General features: G+C 37.5%; 1 protein-coding gene across 1 annotated transcript; it reads right to left on the reverse strand.

Annotated features, from left to right (window-relative positions):
• Positions 1-6,613: 6,613 nt before the first annotated feature.
• On the reverse strand, positions 6,614-7,654 carry LOC121757945 ((-)-isopiperitenol/(-)-carveol dehydrogenase, mitochondrial-like). Its single transcript, XM_042153389.1, has one exon. The coding sequence runs from the start codon at positions 7,627-7,629 to the stop codon at positions 6,826-6,828; it is 804 nt and encodes a 267-aa protein (XP_042009323.1). The 5' UTR covers positions 7,630-7,654; the 3' UTR covers positions 6,614-6,825.
• Between the last annotated feature and the right edge of the window lie 5,172 nt (positions 7,655-12,826).

Below are 12,826 nucleotides of genomic sequence, written 5' to 3' on the forward strand. Positions count from 1 at the left end.
ACCTAATAATAGAAGCAATCCCCAGCTCAGTTGGTCGAGGCTGTGAACGGCTTGTAACCATGAGGTTATGAGTTCGAGCCCTGCAAAGGGCAGTCTTTAAGCCTCCTGAGCTGTGAGCTTGTCAGCTATGGGCAACCTAGGCTGGTTTAACCGTTCTGTGTGGTTTGCAGGCTATTGCAAAGGACCGGGGGTTTACCCAGTGCGCCCCCTAAGGGTAGTGGCTGCGGGTTCCCACGTTATCAAAAAAAAGAAAAAAAAGAAGCAACATATATTAATAAAGAGTTAAATTAGTCAAATCAAATTGTATGCCGTTGGTGATTTTAGGAGTAGCCGAAAAATAAGAAAATTTAAGGTAAGAATTTTAAATTTAAATAGATTCAATATATTGACAAATTTTTGTATAGTAGAAAAATAGATAAAGAATATATGGAACATTTTAAAATAAGAATATTCCTCAACTACAAAAAATCATGTAAATTATTTAGGAGTAAATACTAAAAAGACTGAATGATTTTAGATTAATACTCTTCCATCCGACATTTATAGTCTTATTTTGACTCAGTATAGGTTTTAAGAAATTGCATGACTATGTGAATAAAAATGGAAAATGCGTTAATGAAATGTGAACTCCACTTTTATATATGAGTTTTATATTAATATATGTGAGTTTAATAAGGGATCAACTTACCTAAAATGTAAAAAAAAAAGTATTAAATCACAGAAATTTTGAAATGACAAAATGAGAGAGAAAAAGAATTGAATATTATAATTAAAGAGATGAATTGATTGGGTGTATTACCCGGACATAAAAAGTTATTTTATTATTTTTAGAAAAAAATGTCAAATTATATGGGACAAAGTAAAATGGAAAACGGGTGTTATCTTAGATGCTACGGAGGAAATATATACATTTATAATTAATTATACACACACTTTTACTGTATTATATATATTGAATTTAGGTTATGCTACACTTGAATCATTATATTACTACATCACTTCGTTATATACAAATTGTTGTAATATGACCATATATTTAAATTTGAAACAACATCTTATCTTGAAAAAGGAAAATGTATGCGAACCATTTAGCAAATAATTCCATATTTTGAATTTTCACTTCTACCTTTATTCTCGGCCGCAAAAATTTTCTACGCACGTTTTCTTATCCTTCTCTACAAAGACATTCGCCTACTTATAAGAATTACAAACGGTTTAGCCAACTTACTCATTTGACTACTCATTATTCTACTAGAAAATTGAGTAATTTAATTTGATGTGTGGAAATTTGGAACTTCATAATTTAGCAAAATTAGTTCTTTTTGGCACGTAATGGATGTCATAGACAACAAGAATGGTCACTTGATTCATTTTTTTTGTCGTATTAGTTTATTAATGTAACACAAGAATATTCAACATACATTATTTTAGCACACCAGCCGAGAGTTGCATTTTAGCTCCTAATTTCTTTACTACTTTACTCAAATATTATTGCAACATTTTAAGTAAAACAAAAGGATCGATGTAATTATTTTGTTCGGAGAACTTTACCAATATACATTTAAATTTTATTAAACTAACAAATATATGAACGCCATTTGTAATAAATACTCCATCCATCCACGAATAGGAGTCTCATTTCTTTGTGGCATGGATTTTATGAAACCTTTAGAAAAAGTTGATAGAAGAAAGTTAGTGGAATATACTTCTCACTTGTATATATTTAGTTTTAAATGAATGTGAGGACTGAGTTAGTGGAATGTGGAGTCTATAGACCATTTATAGTCATTATGAACCGGGACTCATATTCACGAACAGACCAAAATGAAAAACGGAACTCCTATTCACGGACGGAGCAAGTGGCTTATGCAAATGGGAACGGGGGTACAACTGTACCCCCAAAACTTTGTGGTTTAATACTATATGTAGTACTACTATAACAAAATCTATTTCTGTCACAGTGGAAAATGTGCTGGTCTTCCATACTAGAGATCCGAGACGACCCTTCTCAACCGCATTCCCTGTTGCTTTTGTTTTATTTTCTCAAAATTAACTTTGTTTTAATCCATATAACCTTTTATCAATTTAATTTTGTTTTTAATCCATATCCCCTTCACAATTCATGTTTAAGTTTCATTATTTGTTTCGTTTTTTAACAAACATTTATTAGTTTAACCACTAACTTGTTCTTTTTTTAATTTTATTTTATATTCTTTCATATTTAATTTTCATTAACTATTTTTAATAGATACTTATATGACTAATATAGAGTAAAATATTTTACAAACAACCCAGGTTTAATTACTAATTTGAAATAAGTATCATAAAGTAATATTTATAAAATTAACCTCCTCATTATATTATATATACTAATATAATTAATATTGCTAAGTAACAAAACATGGATACTTGTATTTCATATGCATAATGGCTCTCTACGTAACACTATAAAATACTCTTTTAATGATTTAAAATGAAGTTTTTGGTAAAAAAATAAAGACATATTTCATTTTAAATATTAGAAAAATTAAGAAAACATAACAAAGAGAACAAAATTGATTAGTCACATTGTGAAATTTTAAGTCGTAATTTTTTCGCACCCCCATATCGAAAATCCTGGATACGCCACGGAGGCAGTACACACATATTTACCGTTTTTACATGTTCATTCTTTACTAAATTATATAAATACTATTAGTCATGTTAGGTTGACAACTATTTTAAATTGACTACTGACAACTATGTGCACAACCTATCTTATAGATGTCAACACGAAGATATTTGTACGTCAACTGAATATAAATGACATACGTATGTCTAATGTTGACATATATGTATTACCGGCTGATCTCGGGTTCTCGGGTGTTGAACGATCCCACACTATCCTTCTCTAACTCCTTCGGCTCCTCTAACTCTGCCGGTATCGTGGATCGCGTATCAGATTGCCATCCCATTCGACCTATCTAACTAATAATGCTTGTCTACAATTCCAATAAAAATGTACGTATCTAAAATTCTAATAAAGATATATATTGTCTTTGTCGTTTCCAATTCGTAAAAAAAACGTATGTATTAATAAATTTGGTATCCTTTTTATATCCATGTGTTCTATGATTTCCACGTATATAATATCCTGTGAGACGCTAATAAGGAGCTAGACGTTTAGTTTATTTCAGAAGTCAACTGATACTCTCTTTATATAATTATTTAGCTTATTTTATAATTTATTGTTTAATTGTTATGTTGATTTGTTTGGTTATTGTTCCGTTGTTTTGCTAGTTTATAGAAGATCATTTTATATCATAAATATTAGTAGTATAAACATGTATCTGAGTCTTTTATTATTATTAAGAAGAATGAAGAATTAAATTAATTACTTTCATTCTCTCCCATCGATTCTCCCTCCTTGAGAAACCGCCAATCTCCTCAATCCCTCTAAAAACCGTTCTTTTAGTAGATCAACACACGCGCACAACATGTCTACATACTTATTCTGTGATTAGGAGTTCTAATTGGAAAAGTAAAATCAATATAAATATTACAATTAGTATTGTAATGTAAACTCATTATGTTTATTTACGTGTAAATAGAATATTTTTGCATATTTTATAAATGTGGATAGGATTTGTTTTTTTGTTGATCAAATCATATTTATTATAAAGTGACTTATTACTACAGTATAAAACAAGCTTGGAGCGGCCTAGGTAGTAAAGGGATTGGGCCTCTAGCAAGACTGAGCTTAGAAATGCTTCCAACTGGCCTGTATTATTAACAGGCCACACCGGGCGAGCCCGAACCAGATCAATTAGAATCCCTAGTTGTAGAATTAAAAGACAACGGAAACTAATTGTGTAGGGCCTCAATAATAAGAGAAAAGATAAATGTATATAAATTGTACATGTATATAATATTTTTAAATTTAATTGAATTTACTTAAAAATTAATTATGTTATTTATTGTATTATATGTAGCAATAAGAAAGAAATGATATAGAATTTTCATGTCAAATTGTAATATGATTTCGAGCTTGATTTGAATTAATTATTGTCACGCCTGCATTTTCTAAGGATAGAAAACACGGTTGATCGCGACTAACTAGGGGAGGGTTAAAGAAGCGGGGAAGAAAGGAGAAAACAACACAACTCGACCATACCTCGAAACAAATGAGAATAGCTCGAATAAAATCAGAGTGTATCAACGATCAACAACCCCAAATGAAAATATATCAACAATACACGAACTCAAAAGAAACAATATTTAGCGGAAGCATTTCGAGAGTAGAATACTATTATGTATGAAGACATAATATATTCAGAAAATTTTATTTACTATCTTCTTCACTTTCATGCTCAACACCCAACACGCTCGTCACCGCTCAACCTGCACATTTTTAAAAACAAATGCATGGCTGAGTACTTGATGCACTCAGTGGACAATTGCCAAAACAATTTTATAAAAACAGTTATATCATGCCACCATTGAGTGACCTCGGGGTTTTAACTTGAAAAGGCCCGAGACACTAAAATATCTTTCAACTCATCCTCAAATCCTTTTTCCTCGTCATTTCAAAACACAACCATTTCTCCTTGACTCATTTAAGAAACTGCCATATCTGTTCTTTAGGGTGCCGTGTAAGGGGGCCACTTTCTACGAGCACGAAAACCGGCCAACCCATTCGATGACACGGTCCTCATCGTGTACACTAGTCCGAGTAGGGACGCACCCTTGCTAGGACCCGAATTCGATTAAACTCATAGTAGGGACTCACTCCCCACTAAATAATCATCATCTGAACAATCTCAACCTCAATCTCAACATCAACAACATCATGTGAAACGAGAATGTGGCCGCAAACTCAATCACTGGACTGGCCGGTCCAAAAGACGGCTCACGATCCCCATTGGTGTACACTAGCCTGAGTAGGAACTCACTCCCTAGTCAAACGCGAATTCGATTTCAATAGGTCTAGTAGGGACAACTCCCTTGCTAAACAAACAGATAGACACTTCTCAAAACAAAACTATGGCATGATATTCCCTTTGCAAACTTTATTTTCCTCAAAACGTATTTGAAACACAAATCACTTTTCAAGGTCGAGCATCAATTCACATCACACCAACAAAGCCAAGCAATTTATAATATCACTCAATAAATCAAACACATAGCACCACATAACATGCGCAACAACACTTTCACTTTGATCACATATCTCGCCTCATCATTGGAATAAATATAATAAATCAATCGCACATAACACGATGCTCAAACCGATATATTAAAACAAAAGCTCTTGAAAACACTTTAGTTCGAAAGCCCACCTCATTCGTTTAAAGCTTTAACTTGTGTTTCATTCTGTCCTCGAAAAGCGTGCGTGAAGTCACCCATTGATTTAAAGTACTCTGGCCCAATCTTCCATTCAATTAATTTGTCTCAACCAAATCAATTCTAACTCCTTATCAAAATAGTAAGCCCAAATATTAAAATTAATTCATTAGGCCCAAATATTAAAATTAAATTCACTTTTGGCAGCCCTTTTAGCTTAGTTAAGTTCTGCACTCCACCTTCCATTTACATCTAATTTAGTTTAGCTTGCTTTAGACAACATTTTGCATATTACTATCCTAGTTTTTTAGATTTCTTTAGTAGTTATCACTTAGTTCATTTTCCTTAGCCTTTTAGCTTAGTCTCTTTTGCTTTCTAATCTTAGGAATCTTCATGCATGTAGCTGCTCTGTTTTTATTTCCGAATGGTCTTATTTTCGCTAAGTGTTGTAATTTTCTAGCTACTGCTTTTATTTTTCTACTAAGTTGCCCTGTTTATCAGATTGCCCAGTCTACGTTCCAGTTTAAATGCTTTCTTCTAATTGCATTTTATTTGCACTTTTAGTTCCCACCTTAGCTTAAGTGTTGTTTATATTTCGTAGTTTAGTTCCCACCCCCAATTTAGAGCGTGGCGGCATCGCCAAAACAAATCCTAAGTGTGGAAATACATAGCGGATGCTACCGTTCCTCGTGGGTTCGACTCCCTAACTTTTCATATGCTAATTAATAGTATTTTGGAAAGTGGGAACTTATAAATCTTGTTGAATAGGAAGGAACACGTGCCTACGACACGCGTGCGAAATCCCGTCCGTTCACCAAGCTCCGCACCGTTACCAAGATTATATGTGGGACTTTAAGATTAATTACTTTTGTTTTATTTATTTATCCCTCTATCTCAATATAACTGATTTATTTATAAACCTCTCTCCCAATTTTTTATCTTGGTTCTTTTCGGCAAAAGAGAGTCGAACCAACCCTAGGGTCTATAAGTATAAATAAAAATTTGTCATTATTTTCATTCTCTTGTCTCTGCACGAGAAAGCCCTAAAAATTGCATTAGTTTGCCGACGGAAAGACCCCAGCAGACTTACACTCTATCTGATCACCTAGCCGAAGGCCGCCGATCACCCATGACATGTTAGGGAAATAACCTTAACAATGTGTTAGCTTTTGGTCCATTAATTTAACTCGTTAGACGGGTCAAAATGCGTTTGACCGTTCATTTTTTTACTAAATCATTAATTACGGACTAAAACCCTAATCCTGCCATAGAATAGTAAAGAGAACTTGGATGAAAATATAAATATGATTGTATTTCTTATTGAATTAAAGAGACTCCATATAAAGAGACTCCATATTATAGTACCTAAATGCGGTTCGACTCTTATAATACGGCCCGGGAAAGAACCGACAAAGAAAACCGAAACGGAGCTTGCAGATCGCTCAACTAATTAAATTACAAGACTCGATTCAACATAAATTAAATAAAATTAAGTAGCATGCATTAGTTTGAAAGGTCGAATGGCATGGCAATCATCCCACCATCCACAGCCAAATCAACGCCGGTGACAAACGCCGCCTCATCCGAAGCCAGAAACGCCACCGCATCCGCCACATTCTCGGCAGTGAGCGTCGCCCCTTTCAAACTCGTGTAGCGGCTGATATAATTGTCAACATCCGCCGGCGTCTCAATCCCCTGCTTTGCAGCAAGCGGCGTGAGCACCACACCCAACGACACGCTGTTCACCCGTATCCCGTGCTTCCCGAGCTGCAAGCTAGCCGACCGCATCAGCCCCAACACCGCCCTCTTCGACATCACATAGTCCGTCGCGTTCACCGTCGCCTTCTCCGCCGTCGCGCTCGCCGTGCAGACGATAGACCCTCTCGTCCCCAATTCCACCATCTTACGCGCCGCCTGCTTCACGCACACCGCCATGCCACGCGCGTTCACGCGCATCACGCGCTCGTATTCCGAAAAATCCAAATCCAGGATGGTCTGAGGGAGGCTGCTGACGGTGCCGGCGTTGCTGAACATTACGTCGAGGCCGCCGTAGGTCGTCGCCGTCCATTCCACCATGGCCGCAACTTGTTCCTCCTCGGCCACGTCGCATTGGACGTAGCTGCAGCGCTGCAGGCCGATGGATTCGGCCACAGCGCGGCCCTTTTCGGGTTGGATATCGGCGATCACCACCGCCCGCGCCCCGTGATCGGCCAGGACTCGGGCGATGGTCTCGCCGATGCCGCTGGCGCCGCCGGTAACGATGACTACTTTGCCTTGAAGCTTTTTCTTTATCGAATTGTTTGCCATATTTAAGAGTTACTTATTTTTTATTTTTAAGTATCGATGATATGTTCATAACCTTTCTCACACTATATATAAGATGGATCAATGACTCAAATGACACATTTGCCCTTCATCGCTTGGTTTTGGGGAAAATAACGCTGTATATGTGGCGCTCTCCCAGCCGTGAGATTTTCAAATCGTGCGGTCCAAATCTGTTGGTTGTATGCTGGAATATTATTTGTTAATATAATACTCCCTCCGTCCCACTAGAAATGAAACGTTTAGTACAACACCAGAACGTCATCTTATTTATTTAGTGGATACATAAAAAAAAATGAAGGCATGGAACGCCAAAAATCACCTTGGTATTAAATTAAACAACCAGAGTCTCTAGACTTTCTACACATGTTCTCAATTTAATGATAAATTAGTAAGAAAGAACGCCAAAAAAAACTACCGCTACCCAAGAAAGAAACATGATAAAAATAAGCATCTATCTAAAATGAAAATTAATATAAATAGAAGATTATACAAAAAATTATTATAAATAGAAAACGTTTTTCATATTAATTATAAGAATAATTTTGTTCTTTATTTTTGACAATTTGGTTTCCAAAACACTCCCATTTTGACTCTGTCTCTACTCTCTAGTTTTTGATCAAGTTATGTTGCACACAGATGGAAAGGAATTAAGGTTGAGTGCAAAGACGTTGTGTGTGGAGAAGTCGTAAGCCACCATCAGGCAGCATTTGTTTGTCATAGTCAAAGGCAAACCTACACTGGGACCTAGGGTCCTTGGCCCCCTCCAATCTGAGTTTTTATTTCATATTCCCGCCGTCCACGAAAAATAGTCTCATTTTTCTGTTTTTGGATGTCCACCACTCGTTACAGTCAAGAACGGCAACTGCTAGGATTCCATATAAAATTAAGCAACGTTTAGATTTTAGAATGTAGAAATTAAGCATAATCTCAAAGTTAGGCACAAGCATGCATTTAGAATTTAGAATGTTCAACTTATTGTGTAGAGTTTGGATTGGTCGTGGGCCTCGTGGCGGAGCCAGAAAGTCAATGCGGGGCCCAAGCGGCTGTTAACACGGCTGTGGAGCCGTTCGGAATAATTGGCGGTTGCGGGTTGCGAGCAAGATGGGAAATGATAGAGAGAATTAAAGGATGGGTGATATAAACTAAGAGCATCCACCGTAGGAACGGAAATCCCAATAGTCTAGCACTAGGACATCCCAAAAACACCTCTTACCGCGTCACTAGGACGTCCCACTGCACAATAATAGTCTAGCACTAGGACTAGCCGACGCCCTAACCAATAAAACAAATTGAAAAATAAGATTAATTCATTTTAATTGTTGGTGTTTATCAAATATACAAAAAATAAAGTGCAATGAGTAGTTAATATTGAGTATAAATAAAATAAATAAATATAAAAATAAATAAAAAAATGGGACGTCCTACCTCTTGTCCGCGCAATAGCAGACACGAGCACGGACGTCAGTTAGGACGTCCGGTTTCGGGCGTTGACGAGAGATCGTCCTACTTCGGGACGTCCTACCTGACGTCCGCTATTGCTGCGAACACCCCCACGGACATCCCGCTAATCCTACCTGACCTCCTACCTGACATCCGCTATTGTGGATGCTCTAAGGATATATATGGGGACTATCGGTAGAAGTAGCGTCGACATCCAAATAGCCACTTGTGTCACAAAACACCGCGCCAAATAAACTCCATAATACTATCCCAAGGTAGACATCACACTTTCTTTTAAATTTTTCCCACAAAAGATGTCACATTTCCTTTTTTAGAAAAGATTATCTCAAACATTAATATATAAATATTTATTTTCTCTATCCACTTAACACATAAAACTAAATCCCCTAAAATCTTGTTTCATCAACTAAGTGTGACATCTATCTTGATAGAGGGAGTATATTATTCCCAGAAGAAATATGCATTAACTTAGTTGAATCTTAAATTATTTGTCTCATATATAATAACGTACACTTTTTCTCCTGCGCACACACACATTTGATTAGAAAATAGAGTTAGATGCAAATATGTCCACCACTGGTTACAGTCAAGAACGGCAAGTGCTAGGATTCCAAATTAAATTAGGCACATGAATTTAGAATTTAGAATGTGGAAATTAAGAAAACGCATGCGTTTGGACTTCAGAAAGTTGAAGTTAAGCACATGCATGCATTTAGAATTTAGAATGTTCAATTTATTGTGTAGAGTTTGGATTGGCCGTTGATGTAAATCAAATAAGGTTAATTTTACTCCAAGATTTCTCCTAATTTTTATATTAAATCATATATCAATTAATCATTGAAGTTTAATTATTACTACCTCCGTCCCTGAAAATTCGTCCCAGTTTACCATTTCGGGCCGTCCCTGAAAATTTTTCCCACTTCAAACTTACTAAAAATGGACATTTATTTACACACCTCCACATTCTAAATATTTACAATTTGACCCATTTTCATTTTGCAAATGGGTCATTATTTTTGAGCTATTCTCTCGTCTCCCTCTACAGTCCCCACCGCCTCCTTCAATGCTCTCCAACTCCCCACCGCCTCCTTCAATGCTCTCCATCAACCCATCGCCTCCTTCAATGCATTTCAACCACCCACCTACCTTCCCCATAACACGCATCATATTCCCTCATTGTTTCCCTGATTTAAATGGTGGAAATCTGGGCACCCTCCACCCACCGCCTCCTCAAATCCACCGAAACCCTAATTTCGTCGATCCTTCGCCTCCCCCGATTTGATTTCATCCACCATCCACCTCATATTTCTTCGACCAGAAACCCTAATTTCGTCGCCCCGTCGCCCCCCCCCCAAATTTCCCACAGAAACCCTAATTTTTTGTGAGATGGCTGGAGATCTCGACTCCTGGTCTTGTTTATCGGTCGAAGATCTGGATGAACTCGTCGTCCCAGACACGCCAGAGCATCTTTGGCATGCATACCCCCCATTGTCACCCCCTATTATGTCGGAACCTATACCGATACCGTTGTCCCTGAAACGGAACCTGAAAATCTACCCCGATCTAAGATGTTTGAGTACTTTGGGTCTGAAACCCCATACTACGGCCCCCACCACCCCCAGTGATAAACTCGGATTTTAACTGTTTTATTGGACATTAAACATGATCATTTGTGTGCTTTCATTGCATTATCTTAGAGTTTATGTCCATATTTCACTTTAAAGGTGCTTTGATGAGTTTATCTAGTGTTTGAAGTCAAAATAGGTAAAAAAAAATGTCAAAATGAGCCAAGTCGTGACTGGGGTCTGCTTCAAATGTTAATCTCCCTATCAAGATGGGGTCCAAATCCTATTTTTAGAGTACCATTGTCTTTATCATCGAAAGAGCTTCACGTGGGTACCTCACACGCCCCAATCGGAGTTCGGATGAGAGAGATATGGCCGATCTACGGAAACCGCGCGGACTGCCGGGAGATACCCGGCCGGGTGAATTTTATGTGCAATAATTCCACCCGGCCGGGTGGCCAATTTTGTTCATAAAGAGTCCAGAGACTTCTACCCGACCGGGTCCGTCTGACTGACGTTTTTTAGCCTAGACGCGATTTTTCTGAAGGAAAAATAAGAGAGAGAAGCTAGGGCAACGAAAAATCATTATCCACAAGCCGCAAAAACACATTCTCTCTCTCAATGAAGCACTCTTGGAAGAAGATTGAAGATTCAAGCTTCGATTCCTCCGCCAATTGTAATTCGTATCATGGTTTTCCTTATTTTTCTTAGTTTCTTTTTGTTATCTACCTTGAACATGAGTAACTAAACCTTTTATGTGGGATTCTTGGTGAAGATGCATTGATTAATAGTTTTAATCCAATTGATTTCAATTTTATCTTGCTCTTGTAATTGTTTGAATTATTCTTGTGCCTTTTTTCTATCAATTGTTTGATCACCAATTGGGCGTGTAGGGTTTCTTAGAGTAATCGGGAGATGAAATAATTAATCTTGAAAGAAGAATAATTCACACCTTAATTCAATAAAACTCGGGAGAGTTGAGATTATGAGTGGGATCTTTAATCTAATCAAACTTTTGGGAGTTAGGTCTAAGATTTAGAAGGGGACTTCAATTATTACACCTTATCTATAGATTTCTCACCTCGGGAGGGGGTTTAATCTATAATTGTGATTGATTCAATAATTCTAGAGACTTTAAATGGTAAATCGGTTTCAATTGGGTTAAGCTATGAGTTGTGCATCGGATCCTTGAATTCTGCATATTTCTCCATCATCTTACACAGCTTCATCGCTCTCTTGTTTAATTGTGTTAATTTAATTTCTGCATTTACATGTTTTTAGTAGTTGTTAGTTTCAAAGCCAAATTTCCTGATTGTCTGGATAGTAGTTGAAATTTGTTCGTGGTACTTAGGCTCACACATAATTGTCTCGGTGGGATACGATATACTCTTGCTTGCTATTTGCTACGATAACCCCGTACACTTGCGGATATTATTTGGGTAAAATAAAGTTGAGTCAAGTTTTTGGCCCAGCCACCCCCAACTATGGTCTCCCACCACCCCCAGCCACCCCCTACTACGGTCCACCACCACCATCGAATTCGAAAGCTCCCCCCATCGTGTATTCGCCTAATGAGATGGCTATGTTTGCGATCTTGCTGCCTAGGTTTCTGGATCTAATCTAAGTATGTTGTCCCTCAAATTCCACTATTTGTGTTTGGATGGTGTGGTTTTCCGATGGTTTGGAGAATGAGGGTGTTAATGGGTCTGGAGGCTGGGGGTTTGTAATGGTTTAGGGTGTGGATGGGTCTGGAGGCTGGAGGTTTGTACTGATTTATGGATGTGGATGGGTCTGGAGGCTGGGGGTTTGAGTTGATTTAGGGTTTGTGGTGGTTGATCTATCTGGAGGCCATGGGTGTTGATGGGTTTGGATGATGTGGGATTGTGGGTGTTGATGGTTTGGATGATGTGGGATTGTGGGTGTTGTTGAGTTCCCTGTAGTATGTGGGTGTTGTTGGTTTGGATGATGTGGGATTGAATGCATTGGTTGTTGTTTTATGTTCTTGTGTTGGATGTGATGAATGCTTATGAAGTTTGAATGGCTCCATACTGAGGCATTTGTATTGTTTGTTGTGTCTGATGAGTTCCCTGTGATGATTTTGCATGGCTTGCTGATGATGGTGTGTGCATAGTGGTTTTGTATGGTTTGCTGTG

Source organism: Salvia splendens, chromosome 12 (assembly GCF_004379255.2).
Source record: "Salvia splendens isolate huo1 chromosome 12, SspV2, whole genome shotgun sequence".
NCBI classification, from domain to species: Eukaryota; Viridiplantae; Streptophyta; class Magnoliopsida; order Lamiales; family Lamiaceae; genus Salvia; species Salvia splendens.

Coding starts and splice junctions, on each gene's coding strand:
- LOC121757945 (XM_042153389.1), bottom strand. CDS start 7,629: ATGGCAAACAATTCGATAAAGAAAAAGCTTCAAGGCAAAGTAGTCATC.